This window comes from Panulirus ornatus, chromosome 48 (assembly GCF_036320965.1).
Source record: "Panulirus ornatus isolate Po-2019 chromosome 48, ASM3632096v1, whole genome shotgun sequence".
NCBI lineage: Eukaryota > Metazoa > Arthropoda > Malacostraca > Decapoda > Palinuridae > Panulirus > Panulirus ornatus.
Window position 1 is genome coordinate 4,708,372 of NC_092271.1, and position 23,228 is coordinate 4,731,599.

The 23,228-nt window shown below is 41.1% G+C and overlaps 1 protein-coding gene across 1 annotated transcript in view; it reads right to left on the reverse strand.

Annotated features, from left to right (window-relative positions):
* The window catches only part of LOC139764052 (2',5'-phosphodiesterase 12), a 213,006-nt gene that overhangs the window by 45,325 nt on the left and 144,453 nt on the right, over positions 1-23,228 (reverse strand). Inside the window, exon 6 of the mRNA XM_071690508.1 lies at positions 11,104-11,259. Coding sequence (XP_071546609.1) covers positions 11,104-11,259 — 156 coding nt within the window. The remainder of the gene's footprint in view (positions 1-11,103; positions 11,260-23,228) is intronic.

Below are 23,228 nucleotides of genomic sequence, written 5' to 3' on the forward strand. Positions count from 1 at the left end.
CCAAAAGCCTCCTTCACTCAATCCTCCATCTCCTCATTCCCTCCCCTTTGCTTCAATTACTGCAAACAGATAGATCCTCTCTGTCAGTTTCTCTTCACTCCCACAATCCATATCAGCACATCCTGTCAGCTTTCCTCAATCAGACTACAATCACTACAACACCTCTCTCTCTGACAGTGTCACTCCTTTCACAGATGGTTTCTAAACTATAAATCATGCCTCCCAGAAGACACATGAACTGTCATGGGGTACCAAAGTCTTTTGGTTGGAAAGCCCTAAATTAACAAACACAGATGCAGATGAGTTCATGATGACAATAGCTTAACATGGCTATCACTTAACTTTCCAAACTCTTTTCTATTTTTGCACTTATGGACTCATTACAAGCATTTTTTCATTGTATCCTGTCATCTAATAAAAAGGCAAAAAATATCCATTCATTAAACATCAAAAAAGTACCAAAATGTATCATTAATGAAACCTGAACACAGAAAACACATGCCAAACAATTACAACCTGAATAAAACAAGAAGAAAATGGAGTATATGCTGTTCTCATTTGCAAAAATCATTAAATGTGAAGGATGGGGTATAATGGAAACACTTCTCAATTAGGGGTAACTATCAACCCATCTTATACCACATATCATCCTCAAGCACTCTATTTCCATCATATTATTCATTAATCTATTATACTTTGTCGCTGTCTCCCACGTTAGCGAGGCAGCGCAATGAAACAGACGAAAGAATGGCCCAACCCACACACATACACATGCATATACATACACGTCCACACACGCACATATACATACCTATACATCTCAATGTATACATATATATACACACACAGACATATACATATATACACATGTACATAATTCATACTGTCTGCCCTTATTCATTCCTGTCGCCACCCCGCCACACATGAAATGACAACCCCTTTCGCCCGCATGTGCGCGAGGTAGCACTAGGAAAAGACAACAAAGACCACGTTCGTTCACACTCAGTCTCTAGCTGTCATGTATAATGCACTGAAACCACAGCTCCTTTTCCACATCCAGGCCCGACAAAACTTTCCATGGTTTACCCCAGACGCTTAACATGCTCTGGTTCAATCTATTGACAGCACGTTGACCCCGGTATACCACATCGTTCTAATTCACTCTATTCCTTGCATGCCTTTCACCCTCCTGCATGTTCAGGCCCCAATCACTCAAAATCTTTTCACTCCATCCTTCCACCTCCAATTTGGTCTCCCACTTCTCGTTCCCTCCACCTCTGACAAATATATCCTCTCTGTCAATCTTTCCTCATTCATTCTCTCCATGTGACCAAACCATTTCAAAACACTATTTCCATCATAACCAAACTATTCTGTTTTGCATTTGTAGCTCATGATTCACATCCATGCAACACTGTTGAGACAACTATACCTTCAAACTTACCCATCTTTGACCTTACAGGCACTGACATTTCTTTCCACACATTCCTTAATGTACCCAGGAAAACGTAGCCCCTTCATCCACCCAGTGACTTACTTCAACTCCCATGGTTTCATCTGATGCAATATCCACTCCCAGGTAACTAAAACACTCTACTTTATTCCCAATGAAACGTACACACAAACCATCCTGTTTCAACCCATTGCTGTATCTCAATACCTTACTTTTATTCATATGTATGTACATTTATTATCCTTGGTGTAGGTGGAAAAAAAAAATTTACCTGCATATTCCCTGTGTTGTAGAAGGTGACTAAGAAGACAACAGGAGAAGGAGCTAATCATGGAGTGCTTATGATCCTCAAAGGATTATGCTGGGTTTCTACATATGTGTGAATGTAACTGAAGATGAGAAGAAAGGAAAGAAGGTAGTGTGTTTGAGTAAAGGAACCTGGATGTTCTGGTTCTGACTAAAACAAAGCTTAAGGGTAAAGGTAAAGAATGGTTTAGGAATGTCTTGGGGTAGAGTCAAGAGGTTGATTTGGGAGCAAGAGCTAAGGAAGGGGAAAGAATACTGAGCAAGCAAGAGGAGTGGAAATGTGTGGAGTGTAAGAAAGTGAGCTCCTGACTGATGTGGTTAAAATGAAAGTGGTTTGCAAGATATGGGTAATTATTAGTGCTTAAGCACCTGGCCATGAAAAAAATGATGAAAAGCAAGTGTTTTTGGAACAATTGAGGGAACATATCAGCATTTATGATGCTCGTGATCAGGTATTATGATGCATGATTTCAATGCAAGAGTGAATAATGTAGCAATTTAGGGTATAATAAGGGGACATATGGTATTCTATGAGGCACATAGGAATGGTGAACAGCTTGTGGTGCTGTGTGCTAAAAAAGGACGGGTGACTGGGAATATCTTGTTTAAAATGAGGGACATATATAAGTATTGGTGGGTGAGTAGGAAAAATGATAAGGGGGCAGTAATGGATTATATACTAATTGAGAGTCATGTTGCACAAAAAAAGACTTTTGGATGTGAATATGTTGAGAGGGGGCAGCTGGTAGAATGTGTGGTGGTAGCAAGGGTAGAGAATTGTAGGGGCTTTCAGAAAGGAGGATAAAATATGAGTGAGAAGTAGTCGGTGAATATAAGTGAGCTTGGAAGCAAGATGTGTGGAGAGAAATACCAAGAGAGACTAGGCATAGAAAGGCAAAAGGTGAGAGTAAACAAAGTAAGAGGAGTTGACGAGGAATGGGATAAATCTAGGAAAGCAGTGCTGGCATATGCAAGAGAAGTGTGTAGTATGCAGAAAGTGGGAGGTCCTCAGGTGAGAAAGGGCTGTGATTGGTGGAATGATGTGGTAAAGTTGGTGGGGAAAGACAAAAAAAAATAGGTGTATGGGTGGCAATTTCACAGAGAGAATGTGAATGGTTGGGAGCTGTACAAAAGAAAGCAACAGGATGTCAAAAGGAAGGTGCACATAAAAGAGAGTTGGGGTGAGTCATTTTCAGTAAACTTTAGGGAAAATAAGATATTATGGGAGAAGTTTATTAGTATGAGGAAAACAAAAGAAAAAAATGGGAACATTAGTGAAAGGAGCAAAAGTGGAAGTGATAAAAGTCAATGATGAGATGATGAAGAGTGAATATTTTGAAGGTTATGCGAGCATGTTTCATGAAAGGGTGGCAGATGTAGGGTATTAGGTTTTGAAGGTGTGTGAAGTGAGAAAGTCACGGAAAGTGGTTTGGTGTAAAGAGATGCGCTGAAAGCCTTGCATAAGATCAAAGGCAAGGTGGCTGGAAAGGATAGTATTGCAAATGAATTATGGTGAAGTGCATAAGTGCATGAGGTGTGATAGAATGCATGTACAGTACCACTGTATTAAAGGTAAGGGGAACAAAGAAAAGTGTATAAAGTACAGAGGTATCATTTTGTTGAGTGTACCAGGTTAGTTGTATGACAGAGAGGTGATTGAAAGGGTGAAGGCATGTAAAGAGCATTAGATTTGAGAGGAAAAATGTGGTTTTAGGAGTAGAAGAGGATGTGTGGATCAGATGTTTGTTTTAAAAAATGAGTATGAGACAGGCTGATTCATGTGAGAAACTGCAGAAGCTGGTGACTGAGTTTGGTAAAGTGTGTGAAAGAAGAAAGTTAAGAGTAAATGTGAATAAGAGCAAGGTTATTAGGTACAGTAGGGTTGAGGGTCAAGTCAATTGGGAGGTAAGTTTGAATGGAGAAAAACTGGAGGAAGTAAAGTGTTTTAGATACCTGGGAGGGGATCTGGCAGCGGATGGAACCATGGAAGCGGAAGTGCATCATAGGGTGGGGGAGGGGGCGAAAATCCTGGGAGCCTTGAAGAATGTGGAAGTCGAGAACATTATCTCGGAAAGCAAAAATGGGTATGTTTGAAGGAATAGTGGTTCCAACAATGTTGTATGGTTGCGAGGCGTGGGCTATGGATAGAGTTGTGCGCAGGAGGATGGATGTGCTGGAAATGAGATGTTTGAGGACAATGTGTGGTGTGAGGTGGTTTGATCGAGTGAGTAACGTAAGGGTAAGAGAGATGTGTGGAAATAAAAAGAGCGTGGTTGAGAGAGCAGAAGAGGGTGTTTTGAAGTGGTTTGTGCACATGGAGAGAATAAGTGAGGAAAGATTGACCAAGAGGATATATGTGTCGGAGGTGGAGGGAACGAGGAGAAGAGGGAGACCAAATTGGAGGTGGAAAGATGGAGTGAAAAAGATTTTGTGTGATCGGGGCCTGAACATGCAGGAGGGTGAAAGGAGGGCAAGAAATAGAGTGAATTGGAGCGATGTGGTATACCGGGGTTGACGTGCTGTCAGTGGATTGAATCAGGGCATGTGAAGCGTCTGGGGAAATTATATGGGAGGGTATTGATTGAGAGGGTGAAGGCATGTACAGAGCATCGGATTGGGGAAGAGCAGTGTGGTTTCAGAAGTGGTAGAGGATGTGTGGATCAGGTGTTTGCTTTGAATGCAAGAGTTTTGGAAAGAGGGGCAAGTATGAAGTCTGTTGGGGATGAGAGAGCTTGGGAGGTGAGTCAGTTGTTGTTCGCTGATGATACAGCGCTGGTGGCTGATTCATGTGAGAAACTGCAGAAGCTGGTGACTGAGTTTGGTAAAGTGTGTGGAAGAAGAAAGTTAAGAGTAAATGTGAATAAGAGTTTTAGATATCTGGGAGTGGATCTGGCAGCGGATGGAACCATGGAAGCGGAAGTGGATCATAGGGTGGGGGAGGGGGCGAAAATTCTGGGGGCCTTGAAGAATGTGTGGAAGTCGAGAACCTTATCTCGGAAAGCAAAAATGGGTATGTTTGAAGGAATAGTGGTTCCAACAATGTTGTATGGTTGCGAGGCGTGGGCTATGGATAGAGTTGTGCGCAGGAGGATGGATGTGCTGGAAATGAGATGTTTGAGGACAATGTGTGGTGTGAGGTGGTTTGATCGAGTGAGTAACGTAAGGGTAAGAGAGATGTGTGGAAATAAAAAGAGCGTGGTTGAGAGAGCAGAAGAGGGTGTTTTGAAGTGGTTTGTGCACATGGAGAGAATAAGTGAGGAAAGATTGACCAAGAGGATATATGTGTCGGAGGTGGAGGGAACGAGGAGAAGAGGGAGACCAAATTGGAGGTGGAAAGATGGAGTGAAAAAGATTTTGTGTGATCGGGGCCTGAACATGCAAGAGGGTGAAAGGAGGGCAAGAAATAGAGTGAATTGGAGCGATGTGGTATACCGGGGTTGACGTGCTGTCAGTGGATTGAATCAAGGCATGTGAAGCGTCTGGGGTAAACCATGGAAAGCTGTGTAGGTATGTATATTTGCGTGTGTGGATGTATGTATATACATGTGTATGGGGGGGGTTGGGCCATTTCTTTCGTCTGTTTCCTTGCGCTACCTTTTTTAGTGGTTTAGGAAACTTTAAAAACATTATAAGGATGTAAAGCATGTGTGTGATCAGGAAGAGAGGAGAGTGTTTGGTTCCCAGTAAAGGTTGGTCTGTAGAAGGGGTTTGTGATGTCCCCATGGTTGATGAACTTGTTAATGGACGGGGTGGTTTGGGAGGTTAAATGCAAGAGTTTTGGAGAGAGGGGCAATTATGCAGTCTGTTGGGGATGACAGCATCTGGGAAGTAAGTCAGTTGTTGTTTGCCGATGATACAGCTCTGGTGGCTGATTCAAATGAGAAACAAAAGTTGAGGACTGAGTTTGGAAAAGTGTGTGAAAGGATACAGCTGAGAGTATATGTGAATAAGAGCAAGATTATTTAGCAGGGTTGAGAGACAAGTTAATTGGGGTGTAAGTTTGAATGGAGAAAAACTGGGGGAAGAAGTGTTTTTAGATATCTTGGAGTGGACTTAGCAGCAAATGGAACCATGAAAGTGGAGGTGAGTCAGGGTGGGGGAGGGGGCGAAGGTTCTGGGAGCCATGAGGAATGTGTGGAAGGTGAGAAAGTTATCTCAGAAAGCAAAAATGGGTATGTCTGAAGGAACAGAAGTCCCAACAATATCATATGGATGTGAGGTATGGGCACTAGATAAGGCTGTGCAGTGGAGGGTGGACATGTTAGAAATGAAAAGGTTGAAGACAATTTATGGCGTGAGTTGGTTTGATTGAGTAAGTAATGAAAGGATAAGAGAGATGGTCGGTAATAATAAGAGTGTGGTTGCCAGAGCAGTATAGGGTGTGCTGAAATGGTTTGGACATATGGAGAGAATGTGTGAGGAAAGGTTGACAGAAGTGGAGAGAACAAGACCAAATTGTTGATGGAAGGATGGAGTGAAGAAAATTTTGAGCAAATGGGGCATGAACATGCAGGAGGGTGAGAGGTGTGCATGGGATAGAGGGCATTCGAATGATGTGGTATACTGGGGTTGACGTGCTGTCAATGGACCGAACCTAGGTATGTGATACATCCAGGGAAAACCATGGAAAGGTCTGTGGGGCCTGGCTGTGGATAGGGAGCTATGGTTTCCATGCATTTCAAATAACAGCTAGAGAATAGATGCAAGCGAATCTGGCCTCTCTTCATCTGTTCTTGGTGCTACCTCACTAACTTGATAAATGGCAATGAAGTTAATGATCATTATGGTTTTCTCTGGGTGTAATTTCATTTTCCATACACTTATGCACATTAAACATTTTGTTTTTAAGGCTTTTAAGCATTTTATTTTTAGGGCTTTTTTACAAAACATGATTTCACACATCCCATACATATCATTTATGCATATTTTACATATAAGTATCCTGTTATATCTTATCTAATCACATTATCTAGGTACTTACATTGTTTAAACAGACAGAACATTACCTACATGAATAAGTGTCAATATAAATATAAACAATAATTTATCTATTCTTAACGCTATCTGTTCTTAACGCTACCTCGCTAATGCGGGAAATGGCGAATAGTTTGAAAGAAGAAAGAAAATTTATCTATATTTCTTTTTCATTTTCTTTCAAACTATTCGCCATTTCCCGCATTAGCAAGGTAGCGCTAAGAACAGAGGACTGGGCCTGTGAGGGAATATCCCCACCTGGCCCCATTCTCTGCTCCTTCTTTTGGAAAAATAAAAAAAAAAAATGAGGGGAGGATTTCCAGCCCCCCGCTCCCTCCACTTTTAGTCGCCTTTTACAACACGCAGGGAATACATGGGAAGTATTCTTTCTCCCCTATCCCCAGGGATAATTTATTTATATATATTTCATTATACTTTGTTGCCGTCTCCCACATTAGCGAGGTAGCACAAAGAAACAGACAAAAGAATAGACCAACCCACCCACATACATATGTATATATACACACACGTCCACACATGCACATATACATACCTATACATTTCAACGTATACATATATATATACATACACAGACATATACATATATACACATGTACATAATTCATACTTGCTGCCTTTATTCATTCCCATCGCCACCCCGGCCACATATGAAATGACACCACCATCCCCCTGCATGCATGCGAAGTAGCACTAGGAAAGGACAACAAAGGCAACATTCGTTCACACTCAGTCTCTAGCTGTCATGTATAATGCACAGATACCACAGCTCCCTTTCCACATCCAGTCCCCACAAAACTTTCCATGGTTTACCCCATATGCTTCAAATGCCCTGCTTCAATCCATTGACAGCACATCGACCCAGTATACCACACCATTCTAATTCACTCTATTCCTTGCACGTCTTTCACCCTCTTCCATGTTCAGGCCCTGATCACACAAAATCTTCTTCACTCCATCCTTCCACCTACAATTTGGTCTCCCACTTCTCCTCGTTCCCTCCACCTCTGACACATATATCCTCTTCATTAATCTTTCCTCATTCATTCTCTCCATGTGACCAAACCATTTCAATACACCCTCTTCTGCTCTCTCAACCACACTCTTTTTATTACCACACATATCTCATACCCTTTCATTACTTACCCGATCAAACCACCTCACACCACATATTGTCCTCAAACACCTCATTTCTAACACATCGACCCGCCTCCACACAACCCTATCTACAGCCCACGCTTTGCAATCATATAACATTGTTGGAACCACTATTCCTTCAAACATACCCATTTTTGCTTTCTGAGATAGTGTTGTCGACTTCCACACATTTTTCAATGCTCCCAGAACCTTCGCCTCCTTCCCCACCCTGTGACTCACTTCCGCTGCCAAATCCACTCCCAGATATCTAAAACACTTCACTTCCTCCAGTTTTTCTCCATTCAAACTTACCTCCCATTTGACTTGTTCCTCAACACTACTGTACCTAATAACCTTGCTCTTATTCACATTTACTCTTAGCTTTCTTCTTTCACACAGTTTACCAAACTCAGTCACCAGCTTCTGCAGTTTCTCATCTGAATCAGCCACAAGTGCTGTGTCATCAGCAAACAACAACTGAATCACTTCCCAAGCTCTCTCATCCACAACAGACTGCATACTTGCCCCTCTCTCCAAAACTCTTGCATTCACCTCCCTAACAACCCCATCCATAAACAAATTAAACAACCATGGAGACATCACGCACCCCTGCTGCAAACCGACATTCATAGGGAACCAATCACTTTCCTCTCTTCCTACTCGTACACATGCCTTACTTCCTCGATAAAAACTTTTCACTGCTTCTAGCAACTTTAATCCCACACCATGTATTCTTAATACCTTCCAAAGAGCATCTCTATCAGCTCTATCATATGCCTTCCCCAGGTCCATAAATGCTACATAAAAATCCATTTGTTTTTCTAAGTATTTCTCACATACATTCTTCACAGCAAACACCAGACCTACACATCCTGTACCACTTCTGAAACCTCACTGCTCTTCCCCAATCTGATGCTCTGTACATGCCTTCACTCTCTCAATCAATACCCTCACATAGAATTTCCCAGGAATACTCAACAAACTTATACCTTTGCAATATGAGCACTCACCTTTATCCCCTTTGCCTTTGTACAATGGCATTATGCATGCATTCTACCAATCCTCAGGCACTTCACCATGGACCATACATACATTGAATATCCTTACCAACCAGCCAACAACACAGTCATCCCCTTTTTTAATAAATTCCACAGCAATACCATCCAAACCGGCTGCCTTACCGGCTTTCATCTTCCGCAAAGCTTTCACTACCTCCTCTTTGTTTACCAAACCATTCACCCTGACCCTCTCACTTCACACACCACCTCAACCAAAACACCCTACATCTGCCACTCTATCATCTAAAACATTCAACATACCTTCAAAATACTCACTCCATCTCCTTCTCACATCACCACTACTCATTATTACCTCCCCATCAGCCCCCTTCACCGATGTTCCCATTTGTTCTCGTCTTACGCACTTTATTCACCTCTTTCCAAAACATCTTTTTATCATTATACTTTGTCGCTGTCTCCCGAGTTAGCGAGGTAGCGCAAGGAAACAGACGAAAGAATGGCCCAACCAACCTACATACATGTCCACACACCCACATATACATACCTAAACATTTAAACATATACACACATATACATACACAGATACATACATATATGCACATATACATAATTCATACTTGCTGACTTTATTCATTCCTGTCGCCACCCCCAACATATAAAATGACAAATCCCTCCCCCCGTATGCGTGCAAGGTAGCGCTAGGAAAAGACAACAAAGGCAACATTCGTTCACACTCAGTCTCTAGCTGTCATGTATAATGCACCGAAACCACACCTCCCTTTCCACATTCAGGCCCCACAGAACTTTCCATGGTTTACCCCAGACGCTTCATATGCCCTGGTTCAATCTATTGACAGCAAGTGGACCCCGACATAACACATCGTTCCAATTCACTCTATTCCTTGTACGCCTTTCACCCTCCTGCATGTTCAGGCCCCGATCGCACAAAATCTTTTTCATCCCATCTTTCCACCTCCAATTTGGTCTCCCACTTCTCGTTCCTTCCACCTCTGACACATATATCCTCTTCGTCACTTTTTCCTCATTCATTCTCTCCATGTGACCAAACCATTTCAAAACATCCTCTTCTGCTCTCTCAACCACACTCTTTTTATTACCAAATATCTCTCTTACCCTTTCATACTCGATAAAAACCACCTCACACCACATATTTTCCTCAAACATCTCATTTCCAACACATCCACCCTCCTCTGCACAACTATCTACAGCCAACGCCTCACAACCATATAACACTGTTGGAACCACTATTCCTTCAAACATACCCATTTTTGCTTTCCAAGATAATGTTCTTGCCTTCCACACATTTTTCAATGCTCCAGAACCTTCGCCCCCTCCCCCACCCTGTAACCCACTTCTGCTTCTGTGGCTCCATCCACTGTCAAATCCACTCCCAGATATCTAAAACACTTCACTTCCTCCAGTTTTTCTCCATTCAAACTTACCTCCCAACTGACTTGTCCCTCAACCCTACTGTACCTAATAACCTTGCTCTTATTCACATTTACTCTCAGCTTTCTTCTTCTTTCACACACTTTACCAAACTCAGTCACAAGCTTCTGCAGTTTCTCACATCTTTTTATTCTCCCTAAAATTTAATAATACTCTCTCACCCCAACTCTCATTTGCCCTCTTTTTCACCTCTTGCACCTTTCTCTCGATCTCCTGCCTCTTTCTTTTATACATCTCCCAGTCATTTGCGCTATTTCCTTGCAAATGCCTCTCTCTTCTTTGTATAAATGGATACAAATTTTCATTTCACTGTAAATAAATGACTATAATAGTGCATGTGTAAATCAGGCTTCCCTCAAAAACGACAAACTTACACTTTGACAAACTTACACTTTGACAATCTATGAATGAATATGATACTTGGTATCTTTGTCAGCTGTGTCGTTAAGCTGCTAGTAAACTGTATGGATAAGATATGGAATCACACATCAGCTGGGAATTGAAAGTGTTATGAAATACCAGAGCCATGCTTGTGGCTTAGAGCATCTTATTATGTAGCACCATGATTTTGGCTGAGAAAAAAAGGGTTAATAACAATTCTGATTTTATGACAGAATCCAACTTAAGCATCAAGCTGAGAGGAAACAAAGGGTTACCAAGAACTCTGATTTTATGACAGACATCAAGCTAAGCACAGGATAAAAATGATTATGTAATGAGACCAACCTTGCTCTGAAAGAGACACATGACTTGTTGTAATATTTGAAGACTTATGCCTGCTTGCAGGAGACGAATATGATCAGCATCAGGATGAAAATACAAATGAGTAATCCCTACAACCAGAAGTTTTGATGGATCTTCAACACTCTCAAACACGTTTACCTGATAAAGAAAGACAGCATATAACAATAAACAGTGCACCCAAAGCATCCTGCCTTATCTCAACAAATACCTACAATGAAATTCTTTGATAATGGCAGGGTTAGTGCCCAGCATTCGCTGCTTACTCCACAATGCTGTTATTCTCTGCTGCCATGCATATCTCAAAGCTATTATTTTTGGATTCATCTAGCACAGTGTTCAGCCATTTTTAATTCCTTGAAAATTTCTACACACTCCTTGCAATTTCTCCATCTTTCTTGCTAAGTTACTGAACAATTTTGCTTGCTGTCTTTTTGATATATTCCATGGAATTCTTGTAGATCTAATTGCTTTGTTGCTTCCATACTATGAAGTCCTTAGTCCAAGCAAGGCATGTGTATGAGTGGCAAAGGAAAACAGTGAGCAGCTCTTGGTGAATGTGGGTCTGCATTAAGGTTGTGTAATTTTGCTGTGGATGCTTTATCTGTTTATGGACAAGGTAGTACAGGAGGTAAGTGAAAGGATCTTAAGAGTGTGGGGCAGGTCTATGGCATGCTGGGAGTTGGAAGCAGGGGAGGTGAATCAGTTTCTGTTTGCAGATGACACAGCTCTCATGTATTGCAATTTGCTTTGCTGACCATCACACTCTTATGGGTGACCTGAGGTCAAGCACATGGGTTCATATCCTGGTTACAGCAGTTGATCCACAGTTAACCCAGCTAGTCATCTTTCCCCAGAGGTTGGTCAATAGTACCTGGCTTCTGCTAGGGAAAACATGCATATAGCATTAATGAGATGGCCTTGAATAGGGCATTCAGAGACCTGTGCCATCTCAGTTAACATGAAAAAGAGACCAGTGAGAAACTCTAGAAGCTGAAAGAAAAATCTGGGATAGTGCACAGAAGGAGAAAGAAGAGAGTAAATGTGAAAAAAGTAGGGCAATGAGGTAAAGCAGGGGATGAGACAGATTGGATTGAGTTTAGATTTAAATGGACTGAACCTGAAGGAAGTGAACACTACAGTGGATGGAATCACAGGGGCAAGTCATATAGTGAAAGTTGGGTCTAAGGTCCTAAGTGCATTAAAGAGCATATAAGAAGAGAGGTCAGTGCTTATTGGGATAAGGATGGGTGTGACTGAAGGTTGAATGGATGTTAGCCTTAGGTTTCAAATGTAAAAGAAAGGAAATATAAGGATGTACTGTAAAAGAAATACATGGGCAATAAATTGATGTGAATTGGGTTGATTGTGTAACAAATGGCAATATAAAAGAGAGATGAAGAGCTGCTAAGGATAAATGAAAAAAAAGACTCACTAAGAGGATCTGTGTGTCAGAAGTGGAGGGAACAAGAGGAAGGAAGAGACCAAAAAGATGGATGAAGGGATATTAAAGCCTGAATATTCATGAAGGTGGCAGACTGGAATGGAACAGAATGTACTGGATCAATGTTGTATAAGAAGGAGGGGATATACAGTCAAAGGACTGACCCAGGGTGTATGAAGCAGTCAAGGTAAACCACACAGTAGTCTGTGGGACTCAGCTGTGGATACTGGGCACCTGCTTTGGTACATCCCATAAACAAGTAGGAAACAAATGAAGCTGCTGTCTGTTTGATCTAGCTGAGAGAGGCAGCTTGTAAAACCATTAATTCGATTTCTTTGTTTTGCTGCCTTGCATAGTTTATAGTATATCTTTCTCTTCTTTCTCCACTGTGTTGTCCTAGTTCTTTCAAGTTTTCATAACAGTCGAAATGTTCTATTACTTTACTTTTTATTGTAAAAGGTTTCTAAATTATTAAAAAATGTTTAAATTCAGCTTGTTTTGTAAGAGATCATACAAAAATTATAAAAAAGCAGCATTTAATTTTGCTTTTTATGTACACAATGACCATTTTCATCACCATCATTACTGGCTTGCTAATATGATTCTGTCACTGCCAACTTCCAATTCTAATTTTCTATTTATGATAAGCCCCAGTTTTTAAGAATTTTTCATCTTCAATATCTTTTACTGTTATACCCTAGTAAAGCACTACTGCATTATTGTTAATTGCTCCGTGACATCTTTTGCATTCTGACAACTTTTTCATTCATTACTTTTTCAAAATTTTCTTCAATGGATTCCATTCATTTTTTTCTGCCCATTTATACATTACACAGTATACAGATATATTCCATTTATTGACTAACCCTGAAGGGATGGACAGCTTGGCTGTCTGTGAACTGACTGTCCTCTCCACAACCCGAGACCCCATGAGGATATATGTGTGTTTCATTACAAGCAATGCTGACAAATACAATATAAAAGTCCTGATTCTGTGATTATATGAAAATCATTCCAAGGCTCAAGAAATGAGCCCTCTAAGGAGATGAGTGCTACAATCAGAGACATTATCTGTTTTGTTAAGAAAAAACTGAAACTATGCCTACCCAATGGGCATCACTTGAAATGTTACTTTGGTTTCCATTCCTGAATGCCTAAAGCTACTCATTCTGGGATTAATTAGTGTAAGTATCCTTCATAGTTATTTCATAACAGTACAAAATATCTAAGATAATCCATCACTGAGAGAAGGTTAATGACTGGAGAGAGAAGATCCAGACTAACTCAACTGCAACTCCTGAAAGGTGGTTAGTGAAGGGTGAGAATAATATACCACACCAGAAGGTAGGGGTTAGAGGATTCCAGCCTCCAGGGATCTTAAGAGAATTTTTCACAGCTCACTAGTCTGATAAAGAAAAAAGATCACATCAAGTTACAAGGGTGACTAATATGTTGGTAAGCCTTCTCCTCCCTATGCACACCTCCAATCAAACTTCATACATCCCATCAGTCTCCAATCAAACTTCACACATTCCATCAGTTAATCAACTTTCTAGCATGATTGAATGACTACTTTGCATTGTTACTGTACTGGTTTTATCTATATGGTAATTCTAGCACTGTAATAATAATACACTCAAAAGCTATCAAGTGATATGCCACAAAATGAGAGGCCAGTCAGTGCAACAACACACCTCCTTCTCCTCCCTACACACACTTCCACCCAAACCTCACATACCCACCTCAATCATAACTTTCAGGCACAAACACATTACTTGTTTGCACTGCTAATTAGCTGTTGTAACTATAAAGTAATTATAACATAACAGTAAAAACATTAAAAGAAAAGACATATCAAGTGACAAGCCAGACAGTGAAGGTAGGCAGCCAATGTATCAGTGCATCTCCTCCTCTTGCCTGTACATATCTCAACCCAATCCTCATACACCCCACCAATGTGTCACCATTTTGGTAATAAAGAATGATTGCTTTAAACTGTTACCATATCTTCTAAGCTATACACAAAAGTAACTGTAAATAGTAATGACATATAAAAAATCAAATGACAAGCCAGAAAGCAAGACAGGCAATCCAGTGTATCAGTGCAACTCATTCTCCTCCCCATACATTTATACCTGACACAATATATATGTTGATTTTCTGGTATAACCAATAACTACTTTGCATTGTTACTGTGCTGCTTTTACATGTACAATAGTTGTAGCATAGTAAAGTTAAAACACCTAAGAAAATATAAATCTGTACTAAGTGACATGCCAGGCAGTAACAAAGGCCAAACAATGTGCCAGAGCACCTTGTGCTCCTCCTTATAAACGCCCTCACTTACACCTTAAACACATTACCACCAAATTGACCTTATGGTGCAATTAAATGATTCCTTTATGGTGTTACTGTACATTTTTTAGCTACTCAGTGGTAGTAATATGATAAATCAAAACACTTAAAAAACATATTCCTGCCAAGTAGTGCAGAAGGAGCTGTTGTGTCTCACATGAGAGCACTCTTCACTTGCTGTCTTGTGGGCACACTGTCTATTTACAGGGACTTCTGAAGACGAGTTTAAAGTTATGAAGTTAAACTACAAAATAGGACTAAACTATAAAATACATATTTTCCTCTCATGATCTACAGTGCACATGCAAATCATTCTATGATTTTACTGTGGCAAGGTTAACAAACTTTTATATTATTGTTACACTCAACTGCTGTTTCCCACATCAGCAAGGTAGTGCAAGGAAACAGAGGATGGATGGTCCAACCATTCATATACACACCTATATACATACATAAATGCCCATGCACGCGCATATACATACATATACATTTCAACGTATACATACATATACATATATACACATGTACACCTTCATACTTGTTGCCTTCATCCATTCCCATCATCACCCCACTACACAAGAAACATCCTTCCCATCCCCCTTCCAGCGAGGCAGCACCAAGAAAAGACAAAAAGGCCACATTCGTTCACATTCAGTCTTTAGCTGTCATGTGTGATGCACCAAAACCACAGCTCCCTTTCCACATCCAGGCCCCACAGACCTTTCCATGGTATACCCCAGATGCTTCACATGCCCTGGTTCAATCCATTGACAACACGTCAACCCAGGTATACCACATTGTTCCAAATTACTCTACTCCTTGCTAGCCTTTCACCTTCCTGTATGTTCAGGCCCTGATTGCTCAAAACCTTTTTCACTCCATCTGTCCACCTCCAATTTGGTCTCCCACTTCTCCTTGTTCCCTCTACCTCTGACACATATGTCCTCTTTGTCAATCTTTCCTCACTCATTCTCTCCATGTGTCTAAACCATTTCAACACACCCTCTTCTGCTCTCTCAACCACACTTTTCATTACCACACATCCCTCTTACCCTTTCATTACTTATTCGATCAAACCACCTCACACCACATATTGTCCTGAAACATTTTCATTTCCAAGACATCCAACCTCCTCCGCACAACCCTATCTATAGCCCATGCCTCGCAACCATACAACATTGTTGGAACCACTATTCCTTCAAACATACCCATTCTTGCTCTCTGAGATAACGTTCTCCCCTTCTACACATTCTTTAGCGCTCCCAACACCTTTGCCCCCTCCCCCACCCTGTGACTCATTTCCACTTCTAAGGCTCAATCCGCTGCAAAGTCCACTCCCAGATATCTAAAATACTTCACTTCCTCCAGTTTTACTCCATTCAAACTTACCTCCCAATTAACTTGTCCCTCAATCCTACTTAACCTAATAACCTTGCTCTTATCCACATTTACTCTCAACTTTCTCCTTTCACACACTTTACCAAACTCAGTCACCAACCTCTGCAGTTTCTCACCTGAATCAGCCATCAGTGCTGCATCATCAGCAAACAACAACCGACTCACTTCCCAAGCCCTCTCATCCACAATAGACTGCATACTTGCCCCACTCTCCAAAACTCTTGTATTCATTTCCCTAACCACCCCATCCATAAACAAATTAAACAATCAAGGAGACATCACACACCCCTGCTGCAAACCAACTTTCACAAACTTATAATGTAATACTAGTAACTACATTAAGTGTCAAATCAATCAAAAAAGGGAATTAAATGCTCATGACAGTTAAGGTTCAAAGAGAAGTAAAAAAATCAAGTACTTTAGATGTATAATTGGAAGCACTAAGGTGGCCCAAGATGGGTGAAAAAAATTTCCCAAATTTCTAAGCTGTTAGGACTTCCTATGTCCACAGGGGGAACAAAATTTGATAGACAAGATAAAACCAGTGCTCAGGCTGTTACTCCTTGAGGTGTCATAAAAGTACAATAAACATGTACAGTTATCACAATATGAAAGGGATACCATGGATACTTTGCAATCAATACAAACAGGTGATAAAGAATAACTAAAAAAGTTACCAATGCTTAAAAGCTAGAGAATGCATGCAAGTGAATGCAGCTTTTCTTTGCTCCTGGGGATAACTTGCCAATGTAGGAAACAGCAATAAGGAATTATACTACAATTTCTAAAAGATGGAACAGGAGCTAAGCAGGGAGTGCTCATCCTCCTCAAAGTCTCAGGCTGGGGGTGTTTAAATGTGTGAGGATGTAACCAAGACAAGTAGAAAGGACAGACAGACAGTATGTCTGAGGAAAGAAACCTGAATGTTCTGGCTCTGACTGAAACAAATCTCATGAATAAAGGGAAAGAATGGTTTGGAAATGTCATAGGAGTAAAATCAGGGGTTAGTGAGAGGACAAGAGCTAAGGAAGGAGTAGCACTACTCCTGAAGCAGGAATTGTGGGAGTGCGTGACAGTCTAACGAAGTAAGCTCTAAGCTGATGTGGGTGAACATGAAAGCGGAAGGCATGAGATGGGTGATTATCAGTGCTTATGCACCTAGCTATGAAAAGAGAGATCATAAGAGGCAAGTGATGTGGGAGAAGCTAAGTGAGTGTGTCAGCAGTTTTGATACTAAAGACCAAGTATTGGTGATGGTTGTTTAAATGCAAAAATGAGTTATGTGGCATAATGAGCCAGCACTTCAGTGCTTGTGAAGATGCACTCCTCAGACCCAGGAAGCTGTCTTTTCTTTCTGCCTCACCCACACGTGGACTATTGGCATTCTATCCACAAACATACAATCTCTCCTTGTTATACAAAACACTTAGCAACACTTAACTCACGCAGCTCATTCTTCATAACTCTAAATTTTCATGTGGTGAGCACTAAGCATTAGCCCCACCTTTTGGTAAAATGGTAGAAACGGTAGATAGAAGTAGTTGGTAGTTTCCCTCTGCTGGTGGCCTGTTAAGGGTAAGGTACGTAAGGCGTAGAAGCAACACTGGAATTCACTGTTTATGGAGACTCTATTGCCATGGCCACCCCCTTGAGGGAGTTTTAGTTGGAACAGGCATCAGAGACATATATAGATAGATAGATCTATGAGGCAGTTGAGGGTATAACTGAGAGGTGCAGGGTATTCAGCAGTGTACATGTAAATGGTGAATGTCTTTTGGAGTTGTGTGCTAAAAAAGGACAGATGATTGGGAATACCTAGTCGAAAAAGAGGACTATAATCATGTATACATAAAAGATTGGGAAAGATGGTCGGAGAGCATTATTGGATTACATATTATTTGACAGGCATGTAGAAAAGAGACTGCTGGATGCAAATGTGCTTATAGGGGCAGCATCTGGGATGTCTGATCATTACCTTCTGGGATGAGGGTGAAGATGTGTAGAGATTTCTCAAAAGAATAAACATTATGGGCGAAAAGGGAGTGATCTTGGAGAGGAGACTTGTGTAACAAAATACCAGGAGAGATTCAGTGTAAAATGGCAAAAGGTGAGAATAAAAAAAGTAAAAAGTAAAAGATACAGGAATGGGTGAGGAATAGGAGATATTTAGGGAAGCACTGCTAGCATGAGTGGCATGCATCAGCTGGTAAGTAAGCAGATTAGAAAGGGAAGTGGGATGAATAAGGGAAGTTGCAAGTAAAAGAGAAAAGGCAGGTATATGAGCAGTATTTCCTGGGGAAGAGTGCAAAATGATTGGGAGATATATAAGAGGAAGTGGCATGAAGTCAAGAGGAAGGTGAAGGGAATGAAAAAGAGGGCAAATGAGTTTGGGTGTGTGAGCATCAGTACACTTTAACGAGAATAAGAAGATACCTTGGAAGGAGGGTGATACAGTACGAAAAACAAGAGAAAAAATAGGAACATTGGTAAAGGAGAACTATGGGGGAGTGGTAACAGATGGTGATACAGTTTGTATGAGATGAAGTGAGTATACTGAAGGATTGTTGAATGTGTTTGATGATAGGGTGGTAGTGTAGGGTGTTTGGGTTGTGGTGATATGTGAAGTGAGTCATGAAGAGTGGTCTGGTGAAAAGAAAAGCTATGGTGAAAGCCTTAGGTATGATGAAATGTGGCAAGGCAGCTGAGGAAGATGGTATTGCATTTGAATTTCTTAAGAAAGGGGGTGATTGTGTTGTTGACTGGTAAGTTATGATTTCCTATGTATGTATAGATCACGGTAAGGTGCCTGAGGATTGGCTGAATGAACGTATTGCACCATTATGTAAAGGCAAGGGGGATAAAGGTGAGTTTTCAAACTACAAAGGTACAAGTTTGCTGAGTGTACCTGGGAAAATGCATGGAGGAGTAATGATTCAGAGGGTGAGGGTATGTACAGACCATCTAACTAGGGAAGAACAGAATGGTTTCAGAAGTGGTAGAGGATGTGTGGATCAAGTGTTTGCTTTATGGAATGTGTGAGAAATACTTAAAGAAACTGAAGGATCTGTATGTGACATTTATGAATCTACAAAAAGTAAATGACAGGGATGATAGAGATGCTTTGTGGAAGGTCTTAAGGATAAAAGGTGTAGAAGGAAAGATTTTATAAGCAGGGGAAAATTTTCATCAAAGGCATAAGGCATGTGTACAAGTGGGAAGACAGGACAGTGAGTGGTTCTAAGTGAAAGTGTGCTGCAGGGGTGTGTGGTATCACCACAGCTGTTTAATCTGTTCATGGATAGGGTGAAGAGGGAAGAAATGCAAGAGTGTTGGAAAAAAGGGTTAGTACGAAGTCTGTCGGGGATGAGGGCTTGGGAAGCAAGTCAGCTGTTATTTGCTGATGATACAATGCTGGTGGCAGATTCAAATGAGAATGTGTTGATGTTGATAACTGAGTTTGGAAGAGTTTGTGAAAGGAGGAGGATGAGGTGAATGAGAATAAAAGCAACGTTATTAGATTTAGCAGGTTTGAGGGTCATGTTAGATGGGTTGTGAGTCTGAAGGGAAAATATCACTGGAGGAAGTGAAGTGTTTTATGTACCTGGGAAAGGACAAGGTGGCAAATGGAACCATGGAAGTGGATGTGAGTCATAGGGTGGGTTAGTAGGCCAAGTTTCTTGGGGCACTATTGAATAAGTAGAAAGAGAGACTGTTGCTGGGATGGCAAACAGTGGATATGTCAGAGGGTATAGTAGTCCCAACAATGTTATATGGATACAAAGCATGGGATATAGGTGAGGATGTGTAGAAAATGAAATGCTTGAGGACACTGTGCAGTGTGCAGTGGTTTGATCAAGTAAGTAATAAAAGGGTAAAAGAGAGGTGTGGTAATAAGATGAGTGTAATTGAGAGAGCTAAAAAGGGTGTGCTGAAATGGTTTGAACATATTGAGTGGTTGAGTGAGATATCAACAAAGATGATATATATGTGTCAGAGGCAGAGGGAACAAGGAGAAGGGGTAGATCAAATTGGAGATGGAAAGATGAAATGAAAAAGAGTTTGAGGGATCAGGGCCTGAACATGCAGGAGGATGAAAGGCATACATGGCATAGAGTGAACTAAAACAATGTGATATACAGGGGTCAATATGCCTGAGGTACCTGAGGACTGATAAAATGCATGTATAGTGCCATAGCACAAAGGCAAGAGGGAAAAATGTGAGTGTTCAATCTACAGAGGCATACGTTTGTCACATGTAGTTTGAAAATTGTATGGGAAGGTAGTGACTGAAACAGTAAAGCTATGTACAGAACATCAGATTGTGGAGGAAGCGTGTGCATTCAGAAGTGATGGAGGATGTGTGGTTCAGGTGTCTGCATTGAAGAATGTGTGTCAGAAATACCTTGAGAAACGGATGAATTTCATATGTGGCATTTATGAATCTAGAGAAAGCATAGGATAAAGTTAATGGTAGATGACTTGCACAAGGTCTTAAGAATACGTGGTGCAGGAGGAAAGCTGCTCGAGGCAATAAAAAGTTTTCATCAAGAATACAAAGAAAGGAGAGTAGATGGTTGCAAGTGAATGATGGTCTGAGGAAGGGGTGTGTGATGTCACCATGGTTGCTCAATTTGTTTATGGATGGGGGTGATGGGGAGGTAAATGCATGTGTTGTAGTAAGGGGTATTGAGGGTATTGAGAGGGCCTGAAAAGATAGTCAGATGTTGTTTACTAATGATACAGCATTCGTGGCACATTCATGTGTGAAACGGCAGAAGTTGATGACTGAATTTGGAAGGGTGTGTAAATGGAGAAAGCTGAGAGTAAATGTGAATAAAAGTATGGTTATTTGCTTTAGCAGAGCTTAGGTACAGGTTAGCTGGGTTGTCAGTCTGAAGGGAGAAAAAGTGTAGGGAGTGGAGTATTTTGCACACCTAGGAGTGGACATGGCATCAAATAGATTCATGGAAGTGAAACTGAGTCACAGGGTGGGGGAGGGGGTGCAGGGTATGGAAGTACTGAAGAATAAGCTGAAAGAGAGATTGTCATCCGGGAGGGCAAAAATGGGTATGTTTGAATATATTGAAGTACCAACAAAGTATATGGATGCAAGGCATGGGCTCCATACAAGACTGTGCATGGAGGAGGGTGACTGCATTGGAAAAGAAATGTACGAGGACAATATGTGGCGTGAGGTGGTTTGACTTAGAAATGAAAGGGTACGAGAAAGGTCTCATAATAAAAAGAGTGTGGGCTGGAGAGCTGAAGATGGTATGCTGAAGTACTTTGGACATATTGATAGAATGAGTGAGGAAAGGTTGCAAGAAGTGAAGGGAACAAAGAGAATGGAGAGACCAAATTGGAGATGGAATGATAGAAGAAAAAAGATTTTGAGTGATCGGGGCCCAAACATGCAGGAGGGTGAGATGCATGTATGGAACAGAGTGAACTAGAACAATGTGGTATACTGGGGTTGATGTGCCATCATTGGACTAAGCCAAGCCATGCTGAAGCATCTAGAGTAAACCATGGAGAGGTCAGTGGGGACTGGCTGTGCATGGGAAACAGTGGTTTTGGTGCATTACACATGACTGACAGAGTGTCGATGTAAATGGATGCAGCCCTTCATTGCCTGTTCTTAACACTACCTCTCTAATGCAGGAGACAGCAATCAAGTATAAAAAAAAGAATATCAAAGCCCAGACTATGAAGCATGTTGCATGACATGAATGACTAAGATATGTACCCTATAGGTATACTACTTCACTGTTAGAGAAAACACAAATAATTGGTGATCTGTGATTCTCGTAGTCCACTCTTTTCAACAGCCATGGATAAATGTGAACATGTCCAAGTAAATTTGTTATAGATAAAATTATCAAAATATGATTCTCCTGGGAGTCTGTCATCAACATAAGTGAAATATTAAAACAATACATCCATATCCCTGGGGATAGGGGAGAAAGAATACTTCCCACACATTCCTCACGTGTCATTGAAAGCGACTAAATGGGACGGGAGAGGGGGGCTAGAAACCCTCCATTAATTGGATTTTAACTTTCTAAAAGGGAAAACAGAAGAAGGAGTCACGCGGGGAGTGCTCATCCTCCTCGAAGGATCAGATTGGGGTGTCTAAATGTGTGTGGATGTAACCAAGATAAGAAAAAAGGAGAGATAAGTAGTATGTTTGAGGAAAGGAACCTGGATGTTTTGGCTCTGAGTGAAACGAAGCTCAAGGGTAAAGGGGAAGAGTGGTTTGGGAATGTCTTGGGAGTAAAGTCAGGGGTTAGTGAGAGGACAAGAGCAAGGGAAGGAGTAGCACTACTCCTGAAACAGGAGTGGTGGGGGTATGTGATAGAGAGTAAGAGAGTAAACTCTAGATTGATATGGGTAAAACTGAAAGTTGATGGAGAGACATGAGCGATTATTGGTGCACATGCACCTGGCATGAGAAGAAAGATCATGAGAGGCAAGTGTTTTGGGAGCAGCTGAGTGAGTGTGTTAGTTGTTTTGATGCATGAGACCGGGTTATAGTGATGGGTGATTTGAATGGAAAGGTGAGTAATGTGGCAGTTGAGGGAATAATTAGTGTACATGGGGTGTTCAGTGTTGTAAAGGGAAATGGTGAAGATCTTGTAGATTTGTGTGCTGAAAAAGGACTGGTGATTGAGAATACCTAGTTTAAAAAGAGAGATATACATAAGTATATGCATGTGAGTGAAGAAGTGATTGGTTCTCAGTGAATGTAGGTTTGGAGACAGGGGTGTGTGATGTCTCCATGGTTCTTTAATTTGTTTATGGATGGGGTCGTTAGGGAGGTGAATGCAAGAGTTTTGGAAAGAGGGGCAAGTATGCAGTCTGTTGTGGATGAGAGAGCTTGGGAAGCGAATCAGTTGTTGTTCGCTGATGATAC